Genomic DNA, 26,320 nt, shown 5'->3' on the forward strand with positions numbered 1-26,320 from the left:
GCTAAGGCTTGGGCCTGAGGGCCTTTGTACCTCACCATCCCTGGACTGTGGCATCCATAAACCATTCAAGAATGTTCCAGTCAAGCATTCTAGGCCAGTTTGAGGATGTACAGTCTAAAGCAAAAGCAGCCACCTACAAGAGTGACACTCAGGGCATCCAGTCACCTAAAAGACAGCTTGTGGTTTGTGTCATTGAACCCTGTGGCTGCTTTTACGTGGCTGCCTTTTGTGTGCTCTTGTACATCTTTAAAACATCTTCCAGCTGGACGTAGCAGCGCACACCTTTAATCCCAACACCTGGAGGCAGAGGCAGTCCGATCTCTGAGTCCCAGGACAGTCTGGTCTACAGAGTGAGACCCTGTCTCAAAAGCAAACAACAACAAAATACCCTTGCTTGTCTTTGGGCTTTGATTATGACCAGTAGTTTGGTGCAGGTTAGTCATGGTCATGAGATGGTTAGCCCTCCTTGAGCACGGTGAGCAGCAGCTTTGCGTGTAAACCTGCTCAGGGTCATCTTTCTCTTCCTTTACTGCAGACCTGTGCCTCAGCCTTGTCGCTGCTATGTGAGAAGTTATGTGAGAGAGAAGGAGCCTGCCTGATTTCCTTGTGGGGATGTGCACAAATAGCTTTGGAAATAATTAGGTGAAAATTATATCTTTGGAATTTTATTTTTTGAGCTTATCTGCTTTATAGGGTGAAAGGTTAGGCATTGTTCCCATTTGAGTATTTAAATTTTGTTTGTTTTTATTTTTTACTTAGTGTGTAAATGTACACAAGCACTCACGTGTGGGGCTGGAGACCTGAGTTTGGTTGCCAGCACGCATATTAGACAGCTTACAACCTCTTGTAACTCTAGCTCCAAGAGACTGGACACCCTCTTTTGGCCTCCCAGGGTTCCCGTACACAGGTAGCTTAAACTCATACAAACACACTAACATAAAAACAAAAACACCTTTAGAGATAAATCAGCACATTAAAAAAAGTCACGTCTTGTTGCTAGAGTTTTCCTGCCTGGCCCACAGTCAGGACAAATCTCTCTCACCCGCCAGTCCCAAGCCGCTCAAACCCGATCAAGTAAACACAGAGACTTATATTGGTTTCAAACTGTATGGCCGTGGCAGGCTTCTTGCTAACTGTTCTTACAGCTTAAATTAATCCATTTTTATTAATCTATACCTTGCCACGTGGCTTGTGGCTTACCGGTACTTTACATCTTGCTTGTCCTGATGGCGGCTGGCAGTGTCTTCCCCACCCAGCTTCCTGTTCTCTCAATTCTCCTCTCTGTTAGTCCCGCCTATACTTCCTGCCTGGCCACTGCCAATCAGTGATTTATTCATTGACCAATCAGCAACACATTTGACATACAGACCATCCCACAGCAACATCTGGGTGCTCACGTGCCACAGTGTGTGAGGACAGCTTTCAGGAGTGGGTCTCTCCTCGTGTGGATTCCGGAATCCAGCTTGGTCATCCAGGTTTGCACTACAGATGCCTTTCCCGCCGAGCCATCTCACTGCCTCCTTTGGAGGGCTTAAACTTTTGTTCGATGTTTGGAGCCGCCTAGAAGGGTCAGCGTTTGCCATGCAGAAGGTATATCACCGGCTCCCTGGTGGTTCCGGCAGCTCACCTGCTCTAACACAGGAGAACACGTGTGTCATGAGGTGCTTCGTCATGCAGTCATCAGTCAACGTGGTTTCAGGTCATACTTGGCCATCATGCGTGAGGGACGTGCCACTCCCAGCTGACACGGTTGATCTGGTGTTCCCCTTCCAGACTGGTAGAAGAACTTGCATTTACACAAGGCTTTCATAACCTTTTCTTTTTTTTTTTTTTTTTTTTGGTTTTTCGAGACAGGGTTTCTCTGTGTAGCTTTGCGCCTTTTCCTGGAACTCACTTGGTAGCCCAGGCTGGCCTCGAACTCACAGAGATCCACCTGGCTCTGCCTCCCGAGTGCTGGGATTAAAGGCGTGCGCCACCACCGCCAGGCTTCATAACCTTTTCTGAACGCTTATCATGTTATTTTCTTATTAACCCTGGTGGGAGGGTGACTTGTTTTCCCACTTTATAGATGAGATAGTTAGGGAACTTGAACATAATTAGTGGTTAAGATGAAGACCCAGACCTGCAGGTAACCACACACTGATGCATTTGTTTCTTTCTTCAACTTTTTAAAAAAGATTTGTTTAATTTTTTATGTGTGTTTGTGTATGAAGGTATGGTGTATGAGTTCAGGTGCCCTTGGAGACCAGGGGCATCAAATCCCCTGAAGCTAGAGTTACAGGAGATTGTGACCTGTCCGACGTGGGTGCTGGGAACCGGACTCAGGCCCACATACTTAACAGCATGCTGCCCTTAAATAAATGCTAAGCTGTCTCTTCAGCCCCTAGGTTCGTTTCTTGAAATTATCTACAGAGAAACACCTTTATTCTACCTTCTTTTAAAGAGCATTCAAGGTGAGAGTCTTAAGTATGAGCTGTACTTATGCACAGAGGGACTCAGTTTTCTTCCTTTTTTTCTGCTCTCTCCTCTTTCTTCCTTCTCTCCCTCCCTCCCTCCCTCCCTCCCTCCCTCAGATCCTTCTGTGTTCTTTCCTTTGCTTGTCCGATATCAAGCCTAGGCCCTCACACACACTAAGTATGTGGTCTATGACTGGGTCACATCCTAGTCCATAAATTACGTTGCGTGGCTGGAGAACCTGTGGACATTTGGTGTAAGGAGTTAGTCACAGTGTATCAGCTGTTGGCACTTGGGCATGTCAGCTTGTAGAAGACCCTAGCCAGGTTAGTTAGCCAGGTTAGTTTGAAAGGACTAACAGATTTGCTGTCCACCTCCCTGTCCTGATCCGTCCATCCTGAATGAAAGAAGGCTGCTTTTGAAATTGTCACCACTGGTCCCTAGGCCAAAGTCACTGAGCGGAGGGAAGCAGCAAAGGTGTGTGGCTAGCGAGGGTGGTTACGCGGCTCGTCCTGATGGCTTACCTGCTTACCTGCTCTTTCTGCAGCATCGGGCTCTAATGGAAGAGCTGAATCGCAGCAAGAAGGACTTTGAGAAAATCCTTCAAGCCAAGGACAAAGAGTTGGAGCAGACCAAGGTACTGGACAGAGGGAGGCTCAGAACCTAGTTAGCACGTGACGCCCGGCATTCCCAGGAATGCCCGGTTGCTGTGGTGAATAAAGACAGATGCCCTGTAAAGTTCTCCCTAGAGAGAGGCTGCTGCCTGGGTGCCAGCACCTGCTTCCTTGTTCAGAAGCTCTGTGCTGGGAGGAGGTTACCCGCGTCCTGGCCTCTGTCTGGGGGTTCTCTCAGGATGTGTCTCCCCCATTAAATCCATAGAACTCTTTGTTGTTGTTTGTTTTGTTTCTTTTTCAAGATGGTTTCTTCCTGTAGCTCTGGTTGTCCCAAAACTCACTCTGTAGACCAGGCTGGCCTTGAACTCACAAAGGTCCGCCTGCCTCTGCCTCCCAATTGCTGGGATTAAAGGCGTGCACCACCAGTGCCCAGTAGACTTCTTATATTTTTTTTTTTTTTGGTTTTTCGAGACAGGGTTTCTCTGTGTAGCTTTGCGCCTTTCCTGGAACTCACTTGGTAGCCCAGGCTGGCCTCGAACTCACAGAGATCCGCCTGGCTCTGCCTCCCGAGTGCTGGGATTAAAGGCGTGCGCCACCACCGCCCGGCAGACTTCTTATATTATAAGTTACAAACAAATGCCTGCCAGGGCCGAGCCAGTAATAAGAGCGAGGAGGAGGCCTGGGCGTGAGGGTGCTGGAGGGGCTGTGAGGACCGAGGAGGAGGCCTGGGCGCGAGGGTGCTGGAGGGGCTGTGAGGACTGAGGAGGAGGCCTGGGCGCGAGGGTGCTGGAGGGGCTGTGAGGACCGAGTGCTTCCTAACTCCTCCCCAGAAGGCCGCGCTTTTCTGCCCGGGCACTTGCCACCCAGAAATGCGAGCCCAGTCTGTCTTCATAGTGGGCAGAAATCCAGATGTTTGAATTACCCCAGTTTCCAAATATTGTCAACAAGTTGTTTTTAAGTTTGTGTAATCAAAAAGTACATATTTATGAGAAATCATACGGTTTTTCAATAGAGGTGAAAGTTCAGATTTTGTATGTGTTTTTGAATATCATAAAGGCCAAGCTAAACAGAGCTGTGGGCGGCCAGTCCGCAGGCAGTTTCTAATCTGAAGTGAGTGTCTGGGTCAGGCTGCATCCTCCCCCACTCCAGAACTAGAGCTGTGGACAAAAAGGAGGAGACTGTGCCCCCAGCAGATTTGATGTCCCTGTCCTGGGTACTAGGGATGGACCCGGTGCTCGGCTTCCTGGGCAGGCTCTGTCCTGAGCGGCAGCCTCTAAGTACATTGTGTGTGCTGAGACAGGACTTCACTGTGTACCCCAGGCTGGCCAGTTACGTACCCCAGGCAGGCCAGCCATCTCCTTCTACCTGGCCGATGCTAGCTGGCGCTGCTGTCAGGCACCGCCCACATGGGGCTCCCACAGCTTTTATTTTATTTTTTTGAGCTGGGTCTCAGTGCAGGCTGGCCTCACACTTACTGTGTAGCCAAAAATGACCTTGAACTCATTTTCTCTCTTAAAATATTTTTTATTATTTTGTACATACAAGTAATTTTCCCCGGGCTGGAGAGATGGCTCAGGGGGTCAAGAGCACTGGCTGCTCTTCCAGAGGACCTGGGTTCAATTTCCAGCAACCACGTGGTGGCTCGCAACCATTTGTAATGAGATCTGGTGCTCTCTTCTGGCCTGCAGGTACACATGCAGGCAGAATACTATACACATAATAAGTAAATATTAAAAAAAAGTAATTTGCCTGTATGTCTTTGCACCACATATGTGTGTAGTGCCTGAAGAGGCCAGAAAGAGGATGTTGGATCCCCTGGAACTGGAGTTACAGACAGTTGTAAACTAAGAATTGAACCTGGGTCATCTGGAAGAGCAGCCCAAGCTGTTAACCACGGAGCCGTCTCTCCAGCCCCTCCACATGAACTCTTGATCCTCCCTTTCCAACTCCCGTTGCTATCTCTTTGCTTTACCACATATTTTAAAACCCAGAAACTTAAAAATCCTCAGAGTAGGCTGGCAAGGTGGCTCAGTGGTTAAGAACACTTGATGCTTTTCAGAGGACCCAGGTTCAATCCCTAGCACTCCACATGGTGACTCACAACCATCTGTAACTCCAGTTTCAGGGGGAGTCACCAACCTGTTACCAGGACATACCTGGTGCATAGCCATACATGTAGACAAAACACCTGTACACATAAAACAAATCTAAAAGAAAAAAATTGTCAGAGAAACGAGCCTGGATCCTCCTTCCCCTATGTGATTTGATAGTCTGTTTTGATTAGAAAAGAAAAAGAGGAAAAATGAACCGACTGCTTAGATATATTGTGAGTGGATTTTCCTCCCTTCCTTAGGCTCCTGTTCCTTTCTGTTTGGGGGATGATAGAACTAACTCACAACTTCCAAAGAGCATACCGAAGGTCCTTCCTAAGGACAGCACCACAGGTGCTCAGACCTTGGGGAAAGCATGGGAACAGAAGCGGGAGGCGGCAAGCTCCATACAGCTTAGCGCCTAAAAGTCCTGGGGGAGTCCATCTTTCCAGCCATGCCTCAGGAAGAAAGGTATTATCCTTCGGTCATCAAAGAGATGGCTGCCGACAACGCCTTATTCAAGCCCCCTGCCTCTCGAGTGCTCTTTATATCCTGTCCTGTGAAGTTTTAGTCTAGGGGAAACTTCTTACTGCTCAGGCTGCAACTTGCTAGAGAATATTTTAGTGCCTCCCTCCCCTCCGCTTTGGCTATTTTTCAAAGTTCTGCAGGCTAGGAAGTCCCAAGAAGGTGCTGGCAAGGACACGATTTTGGTTCACAGATGAGGCCTTGTCTCCGTGTCTTCACATGGGAGAAGAGCAGGGCCAGCTCCTCCAGGCTTTGTCCTAGGCCACTCATCCTGTCCCGCCCGTCCTCCTAGCCACCTGAGGGCCTCACCCTTCATGCTGTCACACTGCAGATCAGCGTTCAGTGGGGACTGACCAGAGCAGACGGGAGAGGGAAGACGGGAACTAGCGTTCTAAAGGGTGACCCCAGGGAGCTGCACCGGATCCCGCTCCCCTCAGCTAACGTGCTCTCGTCCTGTCCTGCGTTCTGGTTTGTTTCCCCAGGTGACAGGTGGCCTTGTGTCTTTGCAGGAAGAAAAGGAGAAGGTCCAAGCACAGAAGGAGGAGGTCCTCAGCCACATGAATGACGTGCTGGAGAACGAGCTTCAGTGCATCATCTGCTCCGAGTACTTCATCGAGGTAAGTGCTCGCAGTGCTCACCCCACCCCGCGTGGTGTCCCACCCCGCGTGGTGCGCCAGCCCACGGGCTGCTGCTGCTGCTGCTGCTGGAATCACTGAAGAGAATTTGTTCAGAAACCTAGTGCTGTGTGTGCTCAAGATGATGTCTGAAGGCAGCCACTTCTCATTACATCGTGCAGGCTTCACCCTGCTTTTTGGTTTTGGTTTTGGTTTTTGGTTTTTTGAGACAGGGTTTTCTCTGTGTAGTTTTGGTGCCTGTCCCAGATCTCACTCTAGACCAGGCTGGCTTCAAACTCCCAGAGATCCGCCTGCCTCTGCCTCCCGAGTGCTGGGATTAAAGGCATGCACCAGCCCCTCCCCGCATCTCAGAGCATCTCTGTAAGATGGGATTGGGGAACTTCCCTGTGGGCCTTGGAGAAAGTAAGAGTGGCGAGTGTTACCTGTGTGTCCTTTCACATTGCAGGCCGTCACCCTGAACTGTGCCCACAGTTTCTGCTCCTTCTGTATCAGCGAGTGGATGAAACGGAAAGTCGAGTGTCCCATTTGTCGGAAGGATATTGAGTCCAAAACCCACTCCCTGGTTCTGGACAATTGCATTAATAAGATGGTGGATAATCTGAGCTCAGAGGTGAAAGAGAGACGGAATAGCCTTCTTAGGGAACGGAAAGGTGAGTGGCTTCTGAGCACTCCTCATCATCAAAGGACTGCATTACTTCTGAACCACGTCAAGTACTCTTAGGGGGTGGAGGTGGGGAATAGAGTTTAGTAGATGATTTTTTTAATTAAGGACAGGCAGGAGAAAAGGGAGTTCAGACAGCCACATAGGAAAGGACTGAACTAGAATTAACCTGTAATCTGAGCATCCAAGGGATGGGAAGCTTAACTGTGTATATCCTGGTCCGTCCTTGGAGGGCAGTAAAGGAAAGCTGTGATTAGAAAACAGGCAGGTGGTTTGGCATACGGACCACCAGATGGCGCTGTTGCTGAAGACGGCTTGGTTCTGCCGCTTGAGTTGACAGATTAGAAATAAGATGTGTTTAAGTCGGATTCACGACGTGGAGAGTACCTGGGGAAACACACAAGCTCTGTTTGTAAGAGCCGTGGCTTATGGCTGGGGCTAGCTCAGCAGTACTTCCCTAGTATGCACAAGGCCCTGGGTTCAGTCCCCAGTGCTATTCCACATGCGTGCACCAGTTCTGTCTTTGGGTCCTGCTGGGTCTCCCAGCCTGAGGACTTTGGATGAAGAGATTGGGGAAAGAATGTTCATTAAGTCAGTGGTTCTCAAGCGTCCTAATGCTGTGACTCTAATATAGTTCCTCATGCTGTGGTGACCCCCAAGGATGAAATGATTTTCGATGCTACTTCACAACTGCAATTTTGCTGCTGTTATGAATCATAATGTAAATATCTGTATTTTCCGATAGTCTTTTGGGGTTGTGACCTACAGGTTGAGAACCACTGATTTAAGTGATCATGCCCACTTGGGACTTGCCGTGTTAAGGCCTGCAGAGAGCCACTTCTCTTGGTGGTGTTACTGCAGATTTTTAGAGCAAAACAAGGAAACTCCTGGGTAGGATGTATTGGTTATTGAGTAGAGATCCGTTGTGCAAAAGGCAGAGTGGGGATGGCTGTATCACTCCATCACTACCTTCTGGGAGTTAGAAATTAACCAGAAACTGCTGTCCATAACGGCCAGCTGGCCACAGTGTGTGTGCCTTGGTTGTACTCCTAAGTCCGGAGATGCTGGACAGCCTAAGGGCCAAGTGCTGTTAACAAGAATTGGGTGTTCTGTTTGTCGCTTTCTTCTCCCCAGCCCTGCTACAGGTACCAGCTATTTCAAGTAGGGACAGGAATCTTGTGATTCATACACAGCTGTGATGTGAAACTGGGCAGGCAGCAAGCCCCTCCTAGAACTGGTGGTGTGGAAGCTGAGCGGGAAGCGTGTCTTAGCCAGTGGCTGTCCAGGAATGTGGTCCGAAGCTTGAAAGGAAGGGTTCTTTGTTGCTTCCCTGGTAGCTGCTGGAGGATTGTGTGCCCACTGTAGGGCCCCACAGATGCCACCTCTGCCCGTGGCTCTCCCCATTCTCTCCATTTCCGCCTTGTCATTCCATAAGAACACACACTGGCCCTGGGTGGAGAGCAATGCCCATCCTCCCCCGGGTGCTCCCAGCTCTTCTCATCTGCTGGGGGACAGAAAAGCAAGGACTCCGCACCAGGGTGCTGGGTGGCATCACAGGAAGGACTGCTTACGCTGGCCTGGGCAGGTGGCAGTGAGAGGATCCTCTAAAGGAAGTGACGTTTGGGCCAAGTTTCATGGCTTCCTGGATGCTTGTTTTCCAGCCAGAGGACATGGCACTCACTTTGCGGAACAGCCAGGACTGGGAGGGTCTGCTGGTGCCGAGAAGCTTGTTTTGTCATCTTGCTTCCCTTCTGAGAGGACAGTGGCCCGGGAGCCAGATCCGATCAGGGTCAGGTTACGACCTTTGAGCTGGCATGTGTTGTCTGCGTCAGTGTGGGGCACCTATGAGAGTTTGGTTGGCCCAGTGCATGCCTATGTTCTCACGAGTCCACTCACGGCTGATGATTTTAGAAGAGCCCACGTCCCACGTCCATCTCTGTCTCCTCTAATGTAGAGGTGCTTATGTAGAGTAAAAACCCCAGTCCTCTCCCGTTCTCTGCAGAGGATACTAGGCTGCCCGGGCCTCTCTGGCCACATAGTGACTGCACGGGGAAGAGCCGGTTCCACTGTCCGCAGTTCTCACAGCAACCCTGGACTTGTCTCTAGACACACTGAAGGTTCTGAGACTGACTTAGAGAAAGATGTTCCAGGGCCATCAGCAGCTCTGCTGGGCTGCAGTGTGGGGGCTAGAGAAAAGTCTAACTTAAAATGCCAGCTCTCTTTGAACGTTCTGGTGCCATTTGCAAGCTGGTTTAATCCTTAGTGCATGGGAATTTTTTTCTTTCTTTCTTTCTTCTTTTTTTTTTGATTTTCAAGACAGGGTTTCTCTGTGTAGCTCTGGCTGTTCTGGAACTTGATCTGTAGACCAGACTGGCCTCAAACTCAGAGATCCACTGCCTTTGCCTCCCGAGTGCTGGGATTAAAGGTGTACACTACCACCTTCCAGCTTGCATGGGAATTTTTAAAAAAGAACTTGGGATCTGGGGCTGGAGAGATGGTTCAGTGGTCGAGTACACTTGCTGCTCTTCCAGAGGACATGAGTTCAAGTCCCAGCACCCACATAGTGACTCACGGTAACTCCAGTTCCAGGGAATCCGACACCTTGGGCACCAGGTATGCACATGGTGCACATAGATACATGTAGATAAAACACCCATACACATAAATAAAACAATCAATCAGTCAATAAAATCAAGTCAAAAGAGCTTAGGCTCCGGAAAGTGGCAGATCTCCCGTGTTCTCACCTCACCGAGAGCAATGCCTTCCTCAGCCTCCCTCACTGGTAGGTATCCCAAGTTCTGGGTCTCAGGGGGAAAGGCACCTCCTGACTGAGAAGCCTGAGGAGAGGAGCAGGTATGAGGAAGCTGGATCCAGAATTAAAGAAGCGTGCCTTGAAGCTGGGGTGGATACCGTGGTTCATTCAGGTCAGGTATTTGTACCAGGGGTCACTGTGGCTGTGTGTGGTGTTGACACAGGCTGGAGCTGGCGGAGGGAGGGAGGGAACTTTTTTTTTTTTAAGATTTGTTTATTATATATACAGTGTTCTGCCTGCAGGCCAGAAGAGGGCACCAGATCTCATTAGAGGTGGTTGTGAGCCACCATGTGGTTGCTGGGAATTGAACTCATGACCTTTGGAAGAGCAGGTGGTGCTCTTAACCTCTGAACCATCTCTCCAGCCACGGGAACTTTGTTTTCTTTTTTTGAGACAGGGTTTCTCTGTGTAGCCCTGATTGGCCTGGAACTCACAGAGATCCAGCTGCCTCTGCCTCTGGGACTAAAGGCGAGGGCCACTAACCCCGGCGGGAACATTCTTCTGCCAGATACCTCCTCTCCGCCTTTTCTTCTGCTCCTAATTAAGTGAATTAGCTGACAAGGTTGCTCACGCTCTGGTTTCCCCGTAGTTTTTTTCCTGGTTCTGTGGTGGTTTAGGGGTGGGTTTGAGACAGTCTTACTCTGTAGGACAGGCTGGAACTCACAGCTGTCCTTTGGGACCTTCCCAAGTGTTGGGATTTTAGGCTTTGCCCCTGTGCCCTGCTTCCCCAGAGTTTCCGAAGTGAAAGAAGCAGGGCTAGAGATGTAGCTGGCTGGTGAGCATCCTCACCCAGCTCCGGAGGCCGGCAGTGTACAAACCCCAAGCAGCTGGAGGTAAACTTTACTTTCTGCTCTGGTCTCTTGGATTGCATCCTCCCAACCCCTTCCTACCATAGCACTGAAGCTCCTGATGAGCATGTGTGGTGCAGAGGGCATTGTGAACCTGTATGACAGGGACTGTGACTTCTGCCCCTTCAGTTAGCTAAGAGGAAGTGGTCCAGAGAAGCTGGCAGGGTCCTGACTCTGAAGAGGTCTGTCTGCTCCCCTGGAAGCCTGTCTGACGTTGCCCATCTCCTTTCTCGGAAGACAGCCTTAAAAGGAGTACTTGGTGGGGTGGTAGCAGCCAGGTGATACCTCGCAAGTCACCATTAGACAGCAGCTACTTGTGTGACTCGGCACTGCCCTCAGAGGCTGTCGTCACATGAAGTCAGCATGGAGTTTCTGTCTGTCGGTTTGCCTACGGAAGATGGCTCGGCAAGGCTGCACTCAGAATGTGCAGCGCTACACTTGATTGATTGATTGACTGATTGATTGATTGATTGAGGCAGGGTCTCTGTGTAGACCAAGCGAAGCTCAAGCTCAGAGATTCACCTGCCTCTGCCTCCCCAGTTCCACCATGCCTAGCTATAAGTTTTTGATTTTTAAAAATCCGTTTTGTAAAATCATCATAGGATAACAAGGAACAGTCATTACTAGAGGCCTTTCTTCGTTCCTGCCCCTTTTCTCGGTCTTCTGTTCCTTCCCTCCTCATTGAAAGTTTCCTCTGTTTCCCTTTTCATCCTTGATTGATAAGTCAGAATACAGTTTGGGATAACAGGAAAGGTGGGGTGGCTGTTGGTAAAGTGCTTACAAGCGTGAAGATCTGAGTGTGATTCCTGAACCACTTAGAAAGCTGGGCCTGGAGGCTCCTAAAATCCCAGGGGTGGGGAGTGGGGACAGGCATGTTCTTGGGGCTCGCTGGGAGCTTCCTCAGTGGCCTCAGGTCACAATGAGAGACTGTCTCAAAGAACTAGATGGACAGCCGAGGAAGGACCCTAAGGTTGGCCGGCCTCCCCACTCACATGCACAGACAGTGGTGCTCGCCTGCACGCATCCGTTCAGAGAGATGGCAGTGGCATCACGGGAACTGTTGGAGAAAGGACTGTCCATTGTGGTGGCCAGCTCTGGGGTTGACTGGATGAAGTAGTGACCCCGAGTCCTGGCACCTCCGACCTCTTGAGTCTGTGGTCCCTGTGATTGCAGACGCTGTTCGGACTTAGCTCTGTAGGAGACTCTTTGCCTTGTCACCAGAAGCGGCTACCCAGGATAGAGAATGGCTTTCCCAAGTGCCATGAGTCCTCTTCCATCCACCCAGCCGCATAGACAGCTGTGTTGGAGAGATCCACGCAGTGCTCAGTAGCAGTCCTGGGCTGACCTTGAATACCTGTCCACCTCACATTTAAACAGACCTCGCGTGGTCTCGTGCTGCAGTCAGTGGCTCCTGAGTCTGCCATGTCTCGAAGGTGAAGACTGCTTGCTGTTCCAAGTGGATCCTCTTGCTGCTGGAGGCTGCTTGGGCAGTGCCGTCAGCCCAGAGCCCAGCTTCCACCAGAACCAGGCTTCAGGCCGTGGCATGAGCTGGCTCACTTTCTCCCTTTACTCTGGTGGTTGTGGAGAAACAGCAAAGGAGGGAAAAGTGATAGAAGGGGGTGTGGGGGATGAAACACGGGCTCCTTCATGTGTCTGTCTTTCTCTCCAAAGCAAAGAGACTGTCATGAAGGTCACACTCCAAGGACATGTGAGAGACACTAGGGGGAAGGCATCTTGGAGTGATCCAGAGGATTCCTGCATTCCCTCAGGCTGCTCTGGACATCACCTGGGAAGTCACGTGCTGCAGAGACTGAGTTAGGAAGCCTGTATCACTGGCTTCCGCTCTGCTGACCCTACCGACACCATCGTCTAAAGGACCACGGGACTCCCCCACCGACCGCTTCACTACATGATGAATGAGTTGAGTTGTTTGTTTCCGGATGTGTTGGTTGATTTGGGTACCTCCTGCACCCTGTTGACATCATCTTGGACAGCTGGGTGCACCCTATGGCTGCCCTGAAGGCAGCGTGCATTTGGAGTCTGGTTTACCTTTCTTTGTGAAAACAAGATGTCATTTCTTAGAAATAAAATGTAAAACCCGCCAGTTGCTCGTAGGCTTGGGTGTGTTTGCCTGCCTTTGCCTCTGGCTCCCAGATGGTCCCCCAGGTAAACACTGGCAGCTCATAGACTGCAGCCGGGAGAGAGACTGCCCGTGATAGACTGCCAGCAATGTCAGCCCGGGAGCTCAAGTTCACGGCCGCGCCTGGGGGGCTCTCGGGATTCTGTTTTCATTCTGGGGTGTCACTGCTGTCCTTGTTGGGGGCGTTCTTTTCATTCAGATGCCATTCAGGGCTACTTCCAGCTCTCTTTCCTGAACAAGCGGTGATTTAATGAGAAATTGACACATCCCTCCTCTTCATTTAAAAGCTGTGAGTTGGTTGGTTGGTTGGTTTTGCCTGCCATCTTTTTCCACACATTTTTTTTTTAAACCCCTTGATACACTTTCATGTAGCCCAGGCTAGCCCCAAACAGTGTGTGACTGAGGGAGACCTTGCCCTTTGCCGCCTCCTACCTCTGCCTCCTGAGTGCTGGGGTCACAGGTGTGCCACCAGTGTTAGCTGAGAGGGGAGCCCTGGGCCCCGGGGCCTGTAGTGGGAATGCGAAACTGTTACATCATGTAGTGACTTGACGCCCTTCTGCCCAGAGAAGCATTCTTTTAAAACTCTCCGGGTAGGAGGTCAGAGTGCACGTGTGTTGAGGTTCCAGAGGTCAGCCTAAGTTGCCCTTGTTTTTGTTTTTTTAATTTGTTTGGAGACCAGGTCTCTCTACGCAACCCTGCTGTACATAACTCACTCTGTAGACCAGGCTGGCCTTGAACTCAGAGATCCACCCGCCACTGCCTCCCAAATGCTGGGATTAAAGGTGTGAACCATAGTGTGTGGCCTCCACGTTGTTTTTCGAGACAGAGTCTTACTAGCCTGGAGCTTGCCAAGTAGGCCTGGCTAGCCAGTGAGTCCCAGAGAGCTCCCTGTCTCTGCCTCCTGGTGCCGGGATCATAGGCATGTACCACCATGCCTGGATTTGAGTATGATTTGGGGGTCAGACGTGGGTCTTCATGCTTGCATGACAAATGCTCTATGGACTGGGTTCTCGATCCATCTCTTTAGTTTTGTACCCTGTTAATAGTTGGGAACTGTGGACAACTTTTTAGAAGAACAGTGGCAGACTCTTGGATAGCACGTGCCGTGTAAGGCCCTGGGTTCGATATCCAGCACCAGAAGAAACAGAGGCTAGCAGAGTCGAGAAGTAAGGTTGAACTTGAAAAAGAACCATATCTCAAAATTTCTAGAATGGAGAACGGAAAAACCATTATTGCCATGTTACCATCCCTGTGCAGCGGCCTTCTGTTTCCTCCCGTGTGTGTGTGTTTGCATATAGTCCATCCTTTTACATTTTTATGTGTACATGTGTGCCTGCTTTCTGTCTGTGCACCACAAGCTCACAGGTGCCTTCGGGAGCTGGAGTTACAGGCAGTTGTGAGCAACCTGATGTGGGTGCTGGGAACCGAACCCCAGTCCTCTCTAAGAGCAGCAATGCTTTTAACCATGGAGCCGTCTCTCCAGCCTCCGTAGTCTGTCTTTTTGAAGTTTACACGTGGTAATTCTCCTTTAAGAGTACAGGTACACATTTTATGGAGCATACCACTAGGCCAAGCTTCTGGCTGCTATTGGTAGAAATCTAGGTTGTCTCAAACCTCTTTTTTTAAAATATTTTATGTGTGTGTGTGTGTGTGTGTGTGTGTGTGTGTGTGTGTGTGTGTGTGTGCACCATGTGTGTGCAGGAGCCCACAGAAGCCAGAAGAGGGCACCAGATGCCCTGGATCTGGAGTTAATAGGTGGTTGTGAGCTGCCATGTGGTGCTATGATACAAGCCCTGGGCCTCTGAAGGAGCAGATAGAGCTCCTAACCACAAGACACCTGTGAAGGAGCAGATAGTGCTCCTAACCACTGAGACCCCTCTCCAGCCCTGTGGGGAACCTGCTCCCACCTTTCCCTGGTTACACTTGAGGAGAGAGGGATAATAAAATATCAGGTAGAATGATAGGCCAAGCTGATGAGAGGAAAGACAGAAACACAGTATAGCTTCAGGAGGACCTGGGTCAATACCCAACTGCCCAGAACTTTATTCAAAAGGGCTTTTTATAGCAATGCCATGGGCCAAGGCAAAAGACCTCTCCCTTGCTAGATACAGCCAAGTGTAGACCCTTCCAAACACTTGGTACCCAGGCCTGTGGTCCCTTCATCCTCTTATGCAGCCCTGGTCGGTAAAGCAAGCTCAGATCTCACTAGGAGACCTCTGTGGGCTTCCACACAGCCCCAAACCTCTTCCTCTAAAACCAGTCAACACCGTTGTGCATGTATCGTCCCAGGAAAGGCTTGAGCAACACCTTGACTCCAAGAGGAGTTCCATCTACAGAGAATAATCTAGACTGACCACGATTTACAGTTTCCAGGAGCAAGCCATGCAGGATGTGGCAGACAAAGAATTAATGAAAACTAAGGCAGACTGCTAGGTTCGAATCCCAGTCCTGCTGATTATAACGGTATGGCCTTGGACATGTTTTTCCACCCCTTGGTAGTCCAGCTCTAAGTGGGTCCCCACCTCTACATTATTACAAAGTGAGGCCTAAGTCATACCCCAGGTATTGTTGCACTGCTCACAAACCAGAGTATTCTTGTTTGTTTTGGTTTTGTTGGTTTGTTTTGCAACAATGTTTCACTACACAGCACTGACTGTCATGGAACTCACTCTGTAGACCAGGCTGGCTTTGAACTCAACCGAGATCCACCTGCCTCTGCCTCCCAAGGGCTGGGATTAAAGGCGTGGGTGCGCCACTCCACTCCACAGAATGTTCTATTTTTAAAAGTTGCAGAAATTCACCTAAACTTCCATTTTTGAGTCTCAGCGTGTTCTTTCCCTGGAGAGAGGCCGATACTAACCCCCACCTGCATCGTGCTCGCTCAGGAGACGTGCTAGCTCTTCTGCCCTGTGGCACTGGTATGGCCTCACAGAGGCAGCCACTGTGCAGCCCTCTACTTAAACTCCACCAGGGTGCTGGGAAACTGGGTGGAGAGGGGTTGTCTCACATTCATGCAGCCGGCCATGTGAGGTGCTCTGCCGTGAGTGGCAGGTGTCCCATGTCCATCTGGCTACGTTAGCCTGGGAAAGGCTCCCTCTCCCCTTAGGCTTGCCTCCTCCCAGCAAACAGACTGTCCAGGCAGGAGACTTTGCCCTTTGTGGGTGGAAGAGCTGGATGTCTATCATCTGTTTTTCTGATTGGAAGCCACTGCTGTTGTTAGAAAAAGAGCCCTCAAACTCCCTCACTAGATGGAGCCTCTCTCTTCACTACCTTTCCCTCCTCTGTGAATGACCGTCCGTCACAGAACTCCAGTCACCATGACCCAGGGGTCACCATGACTACAGGGGTGCTTAGACTGGGCAGCTGTCTCCAACTGCTCGATTGCTTTTCATAGCCTTAATCTGCAACTAGACTGTCCACCCCTCCTCTGAGGATAAGCCAGAAGTGTGGGGTGCTCCAGGGGTGCTCAGATGGCATCTATTCTAGCAGGCGTCTGATGAATGCCAGGATTTGCATTTGATCAGAAATCAAGAGGATCTCTAACTTCCAATGACCTTGATCTAAGAAGAACCTAAGATGAGGAGACACTGGGAACCCCTCGCCCAGGGCTGCAGTCTGGTTAGGAGGTGTGGGCCTGAAAGCTTACTTTGCTAAATTTTACTTTTATTTATTTTGCAAACAACAGTTGCAGTAGGACTGGGTGGCTTCTCTGAAGAAGTTTGTGGGTGAAAAATAACGAACTGTCCTGTTCAGCCAGTCCTTGGGTTCAGGAAAGCCTGCTGATCATAGCAACAGTCTGGGCTTCTGATAGATGCTCGGCAGACACTCAGACGGTGTGTCTGAGTTGACAGTGCCCACAGGCCATCCCTCCATGATGGGCTACCTGAGCTCAAGTCGTCTCCACTAAGTATTTCCCACTTGCTGTTGCTTCACCAAATTCTTCTCCTCCCCCATCCCTGAGACAGGGTTTCTCTGTGAAACAGCCCTGGCTGTCCTGGAACTCACTCTGTAGACCAGGCTGGACTTGAACTCACAGAGATCCGCCTGCCTCTGCCTCCTGAGTGCTGGGATCAAAGGCATGCACACCACCACCGCCTGGCTGCTCTACCAGATTCTAATCTAGATCCTTACCTCAGATCCAGTTTTCAGCCGGTATCCCTGCTGCTTAGTTAGTTTTGAGTGTTGTGAAAGCCTGAAACTGGCCTGGTTTTTTTCTTTCTTTTGTTATACAATGGTCTTCTAATAAATGCAATTCAGTCGTAGTTACCAAATCTTATTTTAAATTGTGTGTATGTGTATGCACATAACTTTGTATGTTTGTGTACCACCAGCTTGCAGGAGCCTAGGGAGGCCAGAAGAGGGCGCCAGATCCCCGGAACTGTAGTTACAGGTAGTTGTTTAACTGCCATGTGGGTGCTGGGAACTGCACCTGGGTCCTCTGTAACAGCAATAAGCCATTCCCCCATAGTTACTGAATTCTTTTGTTTGTTTTGGTTTTCAAGGTAGGATTTCTCTGTGTAACAGTCCTGGCTGTCATGAGACTTGCTTTGTAGACCAGGCTGGCCTCGAACTCACAGAGATCCACCTGGCTCTGCCTCCGAGTGCTGGTGTTAAAGGCATGTGCCACCATGCCCAGCTTAGTTACTGAATTCTTAAAGCACATGGGTACACGTGGTAATGGTAAGTTGGTGGGGGCTGACAGTCTAACACAGGGTCCATAGGTCAAGGGCAGGTCACCAAGGCTTGCTCATTCTATAGGCTTTCTATGGCACTAACTTACAGTGTAGAACATATCTTCACATTTTTCAGAATCCAGGCAGATGAGGCCCCGCAGGTCACACTGCACCCACCTCACACCCAGATCTAGCATCTCACACCTGGTTAGCACTACCCAGCAGAGGCAGAGGCAGGCAGATTTCTGAGTTCAAGGCTAGCCTGGTCTACAGAGAGAGTTCCAGGACAGTCAGGGCTACACAGAGAAACTCTGTCTTGAAAAACCAAAAAAAAAAGTGGGGGGGCACCAGAGGGGTGTATGCGTGTGTGTGTGTGTGTGTGTGTGTGTGTGTGTTTGTATGTATATGTAAATTAATTTTAACTAAAGTTTGATACCAGCAAAACTGAATGTGCTTGCCACCCCCACCCCCAAAGCTTGAAAGGTTAACTTGGTAAGCTGTGCATTCTGACAGACCTCTCTTCATGTCATCAGCTCTCTCCTTTCTTGTGTGCACACTAAAGCCATCAAAGAATTCCTATTTTGTGCATCCTCTTGTGAACTACAAAGGCTTTGAACAGTTTGGAAATAGTAAAAAGGGTTTTTATTTCCTGCCAAATAAATTTTGGAAAGAAACCCTTGCCACCGTGCACAGATGGGACCACCGCCGTGCCTGGTGATGATGTCTCTAGCTGGGCCATTTTAATGAGGGACCCCTTTCCCTCACATCGGCATTATCATCATCTATGTATATAATATACGTATTATATATATAATATATATTTTTTCACAGACATGCACCAACAACAAAGATTCTTCTAACAAGCCTGCAAAAGAAGTTTTGTCAACAGCCTTAAATATCATCGATAAAGCAGATTTCCGAGTCAAGCAAACACATTTAAACAGTTTTTGAAAAGCTACTAGAAGAAAACACGAATTGCTTTTGTACCACGCACAAGTCTGCAGGCCGTCATGAAAAATGTGTCTTGAAGCACTTTTCTGAGCTAAAGGAAGAAATATTTATTTAGCTGAACTAAAAAAGAATGAAAGAAAAAGAAAATTCACTCCACGGACATTATTAGAAGAGAAATTTTATTGATGTGTTAGCTTCTCTGGAAGATTCTTTTAACCATGAGTCTAACCTTTCAAGTCAATGTTATGAAGTCAAGAGTATGGATGCTGCTGAAAAATATTAAAACATTCTTGGCCAAGTGGTCGATAAGGAAGGAGCTGGAGGGTATGCCTTTCTAATGTACAATTCTGGCATTTTCTTTGAAAATTCTGGAAATATCTGGAACACCTCAGAAGTCTTTCAAAGCTGTTTCTACCTCGATGGCTTCCAAGTTGAATCATAGTTATGCAATCTGTTTCATTCTTACATAAAGGGATTCAAAGTTCTTAAAGATATTGATTTAAATGATGGTGAATTCTTAATCTTCAGAGAAAAGAAATACAACTGACCTATAAAGATCCTGGAGAATTATTGTATTCCTTGAGAGAGGATTATTTTCGCTTTGATAAAGACAAAAACAAGCCCCCCCCAAAAAAAAACCCTAGAATTTATAATTCTACCTGTACAGTGTTATTTTTGAATTTACCAATGAAGATGCCCCCATTTATGACTACTGAAACAAATTAGAAATTAAATGTCAGGGTTAGAGAGATGGCCCAGCAGTTAAGAGTACTTGAATCCAGTCCTCCACAACTTACATTAGGCTGCTCACAACTGCCTGTAGCTCCGGCTCCAGTGGGTCTGGCATCCCCTTCTGGCCTTTGTGAGCATCTGCACTCACATATGCACATCCCCAAATAGACACACTCATACTGTGGTGGTATTGTGTTCCCCAAAATATTGTGCACCCTAATAACCTTATCTGGGGTCAGAGACAGAACAGCCACAATATTAAACATGAGGATAGGCAGTGGTAGCATATGCCTTTAATCCTAGCATTCCAGAGGCAGAAATCCATCTGTTCAAGGATACAGCCAAGCATGGAGACTCATACCTTTAATCCCAGAAAGCGAGCCTTTAATTCCAGGGAATGAGGCAGAAAGCAGAAAGATATATAAGGTGTGAGGACCATAAACTAGAAGCATTTCGGCTGGTTAAGCTTTTAGGCTTTAGAGCAGCAGTTCAGCTGAGAGCCATTCAGATGAGGACTCAGAAGGTTCCAGTCTGAGGAAACAGGACCAGCTGAGGAAATGGGGAGGTGAGGTAGCTGTGGCTTGTTCTGCTTCTCTAATATTCCAGCATTCACCCCAATAACTGGCCTCAGGTTTGATTTTATTTTTTTTTTTTTTTTTTTTTTTGGTTTTTCGAGACAGGGTTTCTCTGTGTAGCTTTGCGCCTTTTCCTGGAACTCACTTGGTAGCCCAGGCTGGCCTCGAACTCACAGAGATCCGCCTGGCTCTGCCTCCCGAGTGCTGGGATTAAAGGCGTGCGCCACCACCGCCCGGCTCAGGTTTGATTTTATTAATAAGAACTTTTTAAGATTCCTGCTACACTCATAAAAACAAAAATAAAATATTTTTAACCAACTATATAGCTGGACAGTAGTGGTGCACACCTTTAATCCAGGCACTCGGGAGGCCGAGGCAGGTAGATCTCTGAGTTCGAGGCTAGCCTGGTCTACAGAGTGAGTTCAGGACAGCTAGGGCTACACAGAGAAACTCTTGTCTTGAGAAAAAAAAAATATATATATATATAATATATATATATATATATATATATATATATATATATATATATATATATATATATATATATATATATATAAAACATATATATATGGCTGGAGAAATGGCTCAGTAGTGGCTACTCTTCCAGATCCAATGCATTCTTCTGGCCACCATAGATCCCACAAAGCACAAGGTCCACAGACATGTGCAGTCAAAAGATTCAACATAAAAAATCTTAAATAGAAAAAAATCTACAAAACATGCATGTCAAAAATAGTCTTACAATTAAAATTTCTTATTTAAGCCAAGTAGTGGCCTTCTTCTTATTCTACATTTTAAAAATGTTTGTTATGTGTGTATGTGTGTGTGTGTGTGTGTGTGTGTGCATGCAGTTCGCAGAAGGTTCCTTCACATTTTTAGTTAGTAAATTTCCTCTGGCTCAGAACCAGCCACTGCCCTGGCATCAACAACAGAGTCCCCTCCACTGTTCTTGAGCTGTCTGTGAACGGAACCATACAGGCCAAACTCCCCTGTGCCCGACTTCTCTAGCACAGTCCTTCATCTCTGCAGTGACAATGAACACAACTAGGGGGATGCGTGTGCCAGCTCTTTTGTTCACACGGGGTTCCTCATGAACACCATAGTAGTAAGCATGGAGAGGTGAACTTGCTGGGATTTGCTGGTACTTTGTTTAGCATTATTGTCTCTATATTCATGAAGGACGTTGGTCTGCAATTTCTTGTGCTGTCTGAATCTGGTTTGGGTAGCAGGGTCATGCTGACTTGGTGGAATATTCTGGAAGGCGTTCCTTTTTAGGAATCATTCTCCGGAAGAGACTGTGTCGAGTTTGTCACCAGCGAAGCTGTCTGTGATGCTTGGTTCCAGTTGTCCACTCGGGACAACCCAGAATCGAGTCTCCACGAGGGGACTGTCCGATGGTCTTGTGGGCATAACGGTGAGGGACTGACTTGGGAAGACCCAGCCCACTGTGGGTGGCAGCATTCCCTAGGCTGGTGCCCCCTGGGCTGCGTAAGTATCGAGGGTGAGCTGAGCAGGAACAGGCCTGTGTGCATATGTTCCTCCCTGCTCTTGACTTGGGTGTGATGTGGCCAGCTGCTTCAAGTTCCTGATGCCTTGACTGATCCCCAGGACCTGCACTGGAACCTCGTGACTAAAGCAAGCCCTTTCTCCCCTAAGTTTTTTTTTTTTTTTTTGGCCAGGGTGTTTTTATCAGAGTAACAGAGAGGAAGCTAAGGCACCATTTGGACTTCAAGTTTTTAAAGGGTGCTTAAAAAGAAAACAACAACGAATCCAATTTCTTTTTTTTTTTCTTTTCTTTTTTAAAATTTTATTTATTTATTTATTTATTTTGGTTTTTCGAGGCAGGATTTCTCTGTGTAGCTTTGTGCCTTTCCTGAACTCACTCTGTAGCCCAGGCTGGCCTCAAACTCGCAGAGATCCGCCTGCCTCTGCCTCCCAAGTGCTGGGATTAAAGGCATGTGCCACCACTGCCTGGCCAAATCCAATTTCTTTACTAGATACAGGACTAGTCAGTTTCTCTATTTTGTCTTGGTAAATTCCGGTAATCTGAAGTTGCTAAGGAATTGGCCGTATCAGTTTGGGTATAGAGGTTCTCGGAATGCCCTTATTAACGTCGTGACGTCTCCAGGTTCTGTAAAGATGCCCCATTCCATCCTAATATGGCCATTCAGAACCTTCTGTTGTTGTTTGTTAACCTGAGGAAAAAATACGGTAAATTTACTGATCTTTTCAAAGAACCAGCATTTTGTTGTTAAGCAGGGTCTCATGGAGCCTAGGGTTGGCCTAACACTTGCCGACAACTGTGGTGGTATTGTGTTCCCCAAAATATTGTGCACTCTGATAAACTTATCTGGGGTCAGAGAACGGAAACATATTAAACGTAGAGGTTAGGCAGTGGTAGCACGCGCCTTTAATCCTAGCATTCCAGAGGCAGAAATCCGCCTGGATCTCTGTGAGTTCAAGGCCACACTGGAAACAGCCAGGCATGGCAACAAGAGCCTTTAATGCCAGGAAGTGATGGCAGGAAGCAGAAAGGTATTTAAGGCATGAGGATGAGGAACTAGAGCCTGGTTAAGCTTTCAGGCTTTCGAGAAACATTTCAGCTGAGATTCATTCTGGATGAGGACTCAGAGGCTTCCAGTCTGAGGAAACAAGATCAGCTGAGGACTTGGCAAGGTAAGGTGGCTGTGGCTTGTTCTGTTTCTCTGATCATTCAGCGTTCACCCCAACACCTGGCTCTGGGTTTGTTTTTATTAGTAAGACCATTTAAGATTCATGCTATAGACAACGGTGAATTTGAATTCTTGATCCTCCTTCCTTCATCTCCCAAGTGTGTGGATTACAGGTGTCTGCTCAGGATGACTAAACATTTATTTTTTAAAAATTAATTTAGAAAATAAAAAAAACTTGGGGGATTGTAATATAGATACTAACTTTTTACACTGAATTTAAAAATCAATATCTCACCCTCCCCCACCCCCCCATCCAGTGGAATGTAGAGAGCTTACCTTTCTGTCTTTACCTTCCTCTGAGGATTACATCTACATGCATTGGAAACCCCACCAGACAATGTCATATTTGCTTTCAACCATTATGTATATTTTTAAGAACTTGAAAGTATAAAAAATGATCCACTGTATGTTTACCTAGCTGGGGTATGTATGTTTTATTATTATTATCATTATTATTATTATTGACAGGGTCTCACAATGTAACTCTGGCTGGCCTTGAATTTGATACTTAGACCAGGCTGGCCTTGAAATGTTTTGAGATTTATTTATGTATATGAGTGCTCTATCTGTTTGTATGCCTGCACACCAGAAGAGTGCTTCTGATCTCACTACAATTGGTTGTGAGCCACCATGTGGTTGCTGGGAATTGAACTCAGGACCTCTGGAAATGCAGAATTTCCAGAGATTATTCTGCCTCTTCCTCCCAATTGCTGAGGTTAAAGGTGTGCGACACTCTCATCTTTTTAGGCAGACTTTCATTCTGTAGACCAGGTTGGCCTTGAACTCAATATGTAGCCCTGTGCTGCATTAGACTTGCAGCAACCCAAGGCAAGACCCTGTATTAAAACTATTTTTTTTCCTGCACCAAATATTTTTTTCTTTCTCTTTTTCTTCTGGGACTCTAACGTTAAATCTTTTGGTTTTGTTTTCTGGAACTCTATTTTTGCCTGTCGTGTTTCCCCTTCTTTGTTGAAATTAGATACTGCTAAACTTGAGTCTGTATTTGGGTCATAATATTTGACCTAGGTCTGCTCCATGCATAGTTAATTGTAACCTATCTTGATGCATAAAGAAATGTAATGAGGGGCTGGAGAGATGGCTCAGCGGTTAAGAGCACTGACTGTTCTCCCATTGGACCTGGGTTCAACTCCCAGCACCCACATTGGCAGCTCACAACTGTCTGTAACTCCAGTTCCAGGAGATCAGACACCCTCACATAGACATAGATACAGGCAAAACACCAATGCATATGGGAAAAAAAAAGGAAAAAAATGTAATGAAACCTGCTATAGCAACCAAGGAACTGATCTCAGCCAGTCAGAGCAGCCGAATCCTCAGCCAGTCCCAGACCGAAGGCTTCAAAACAAGCCTGTGTAAAGCGGCGAACTTGGGTAATCGCCAACTGCGTGTAATTCTGTGTGTCGTTTCTCGATTTTCAGGTGACTAACACAGTTTCTGCTGTGGGTGGAGGTTTCCAGAACCATTCAGCCTGGAACGCTGTCTCACTCTAGAATCTTTGCCTTTCTTCCTTTCTTATTTTTGATTTTTCGAGACAGGGTTTCTCTGTGTAGCCCTGACTGTCCTAGAATTCGCTCTGTAGACCAGGCTGGCCTCGAACTCACAGAGATCTGCCTGCCCCTGCCTCCCGAGTATTGGGATTAAGTGTCCACCACCACCGCCCGGCCATCACCAGCAGGTTTTAATCACTGATGGGTTTCAATAGGATCACACATAATAATACAAAAAATAATAATTAAAAAAAAAACACTTGGGCTGGAGAGATGGCTCAATGGTTAAGAGCACTAGCTGTTCTTCCAGAGGTCTTGAGTTCAGTTCCCAACAACCACATGGTGGCTCACAACCATCTCTAGTGGGATCTGATGCCCTCTTCTGGCCTGCAGGCATACATGCAGGCAGAACACTATATACATAATAAATAAATAAATCTTTAAAAAAATAACACTTTAGGGCTGGAGAGATGACTCAGAGGTTAAGAGCACTGACTGCTCTTCCAGAGGTCCCAAGTTCAATTCCCAGCAACCACATGGTGGCTCACAACCATCTATAATGAGATCTGGTGCCCTCTTCTGGTGTGCAGACAGAACACTGTATATGTAATAAATAAATCTTTTAAAAAAAAAACACTTTAGTTTCAAGGAGAATGAATTAGAATCATCTTGACTGGACACAGACGTCATAATTTGGAGATTACTGCAAAAGTATTGCAGGGGGTGGGGGGAAGAGGAGGAGAAGGGGGAGGAGGAGGGGGGGAGGAGGAGGAGGAGGAGGAGGAGGAGGAGGAGAGAGAGAGAGAGAGAGAGAGAGAGAGAGAGAGAGAGAGAGAGAGAGAGAGAGAGAGAGAATGGGGGGATAGGGAGGGAGATGATAGGGAAGTGTGATAGGGCAGGAGATGTTTACCAGACAAGTAGAAGGTGAACTCAAGTCTCAAATTACTTTTGCTTCAGGAACATGAAGAAAAAGGAAACTCATCATATCTCTGGTTGAATAAACAGGGTAGATCATATAGTGCCAGTCACTTGGAAAAGGGATAGAGAGATGGCTCAGGGGTTAAGAGCACTCACTGCTCTTCCAGTGGACCTGGGTTCAACACCCCAAACCATCTGTACTTCCAGTTTCTGGGAATCTGACGCCCTCTTCTGGCCAACACAGGCACTGCATGCATGTGGTATACATACATGCATGTGGGACACTCATACACATAAAATACAAGTAAAATCCTTTAGAAAAAGCAGCATTAACATATGGTGACATTTGAATTTATGGGATTTCAGACAGACACAGCTGAGAATGTCCAACAAAAATTACATTAGTCTGAAAATGGGAAAGGGGGGGATTAGAGATGACAGTCCATCTCTGTCCATATGGTCAAATGCCACAGACGGCATTCCCTCTTTTTTGTCTGAGGTATTGGGAATTGAACCTAGGACCTGGTGTGTACCAGGCAAACACTCTTGACACTGCGCTATTCCTATGCCACTGTCCTTTTTAAGTGTGTCCTATGGAATGAGAACAGTGGCCTCGGACCTTGGCCAGTTTGCAACTTCGCTGACTTTGTTCTTAAGCTATATGATGAAGATGAGACTGTAGTGAGCTACTGAACTATATGCCATCTCGTGAAGCCATTCCTAAGGATACATTTTTTTTTCGGAGGTGGGTGGGTGAGAAAGGGTCTCACTATGTAGCTCTGGATGTCCTGGAACTCACTCTGTAGACCAGGCTGGCCTCGAAGTCACAGAGATCCGCCTGCCTCTACTTCCCGAGTTTGGGATTAAAGGCGTGCGCCCCCACCGCCAGGCTCCTAAGAATACTTCCACTGCCAAAACTATGCTGGGTAAAAACTGGTCTCTGGTCACTTAGATCAGCCTTAGATTCCTGTCTATACAAAGTGACTCTGACCTATAGGTTAACTGCCTGATTTAATTGCTGTCTGTCTACTTCTACTTGCTTGCTGCGGATGTCCAGAGCTGTCTTTCTGTAAACATCACAATTGCGGTCGAGGCTGCTTCCCGCTCCTCTGCTTGGGACAGCCCAGCTGGTGTTAATAAACAGTAAAACTCCACATAATTTATCCAGACACCTTGGGAGTTTTTCTCCTCAGGTACCCCATAGCAAGATGAAGCAAACTGAGGTGAAGGATTGATTTCTCTTCCCTAGAGAGCAGGAGAAGACGCTGGGGTCCTCTCCTTCCTTTCCGGGTCCGCCTTTCCGCGCAGGCGCCTCGGGCCCCCGAGCGCGGCCTGACCTGGGCTTTTCCCAGGGCCCAAGCCTGAACCCGGCGGGGGCGGGGCTGGCGGGCCCGTGACGTAATCAAGCGGCGCCGCCCGCGGGGCGGGATCCGAGCGCGACCGCGCAGCTGG

The 26,320-nt window shown here is 47.9% G+C and overlaps 1 protein-coding gene across 3 annotated transcripts in view; it reads left to right on the plus strand.

Annotated features, from left to right (window-relative positions):
• Positions 1-20,228, plus strand: part of Rnf8 (ring finger protein 8) — a 34,524-nt gene extending 14,296 nt beyond the window's left edge. Inside the window, exons 5-9 of one of the 3 annotated variants that reach the window (XR_008219772.1) lie at positions 3,002-3,091; positions 6,193-6,300; positions 6,764-6,968; positions 18,284-19,766; positions 19,953-20,228. Coding sequence is in view for 2 of the 3 variants with exons in the window: in XM_052744477.1 (XP_052600437.1) it covers positions 3,002-3,091; positions 6,193-6,300; positions 6,764-6,968; positions 8,114-8,178 (468 nt within the window). In the remaining variant the exon portion in view is untranslated. Of the gene's footprint in view, positions 1-3,001; positions 3,092-6,192; positions 6,301-6,763; positions 6,969-8,113; positions 9,976-12,310; positions 12,756-18,283; positions 19,767-19,952 lie in introns of those variants that run through there. The other 2 variants (XM_052744478.1, XM_052744477.1) reach the window with 2 other exon arrangements.
• Positions 20,229-26,320: the final 6,092 nt, after the last annotated feature.

This window comes from Peromyscus californicus, unplaced genomic scaffold, assembly GCF_007827085.1.
Source record: "Peromyscus californicus insignis strain IS unplaced genomic scaffold, ASM782708v3 Scaffold_19__1_contigs__length_69161282, whole genome shotgun sequence".
NCBI lineage: Eukaryota > Metazoa > Chordata > Mammalia > Rodentia > Cricetidae > Peromyscus > Peromyscus californicus.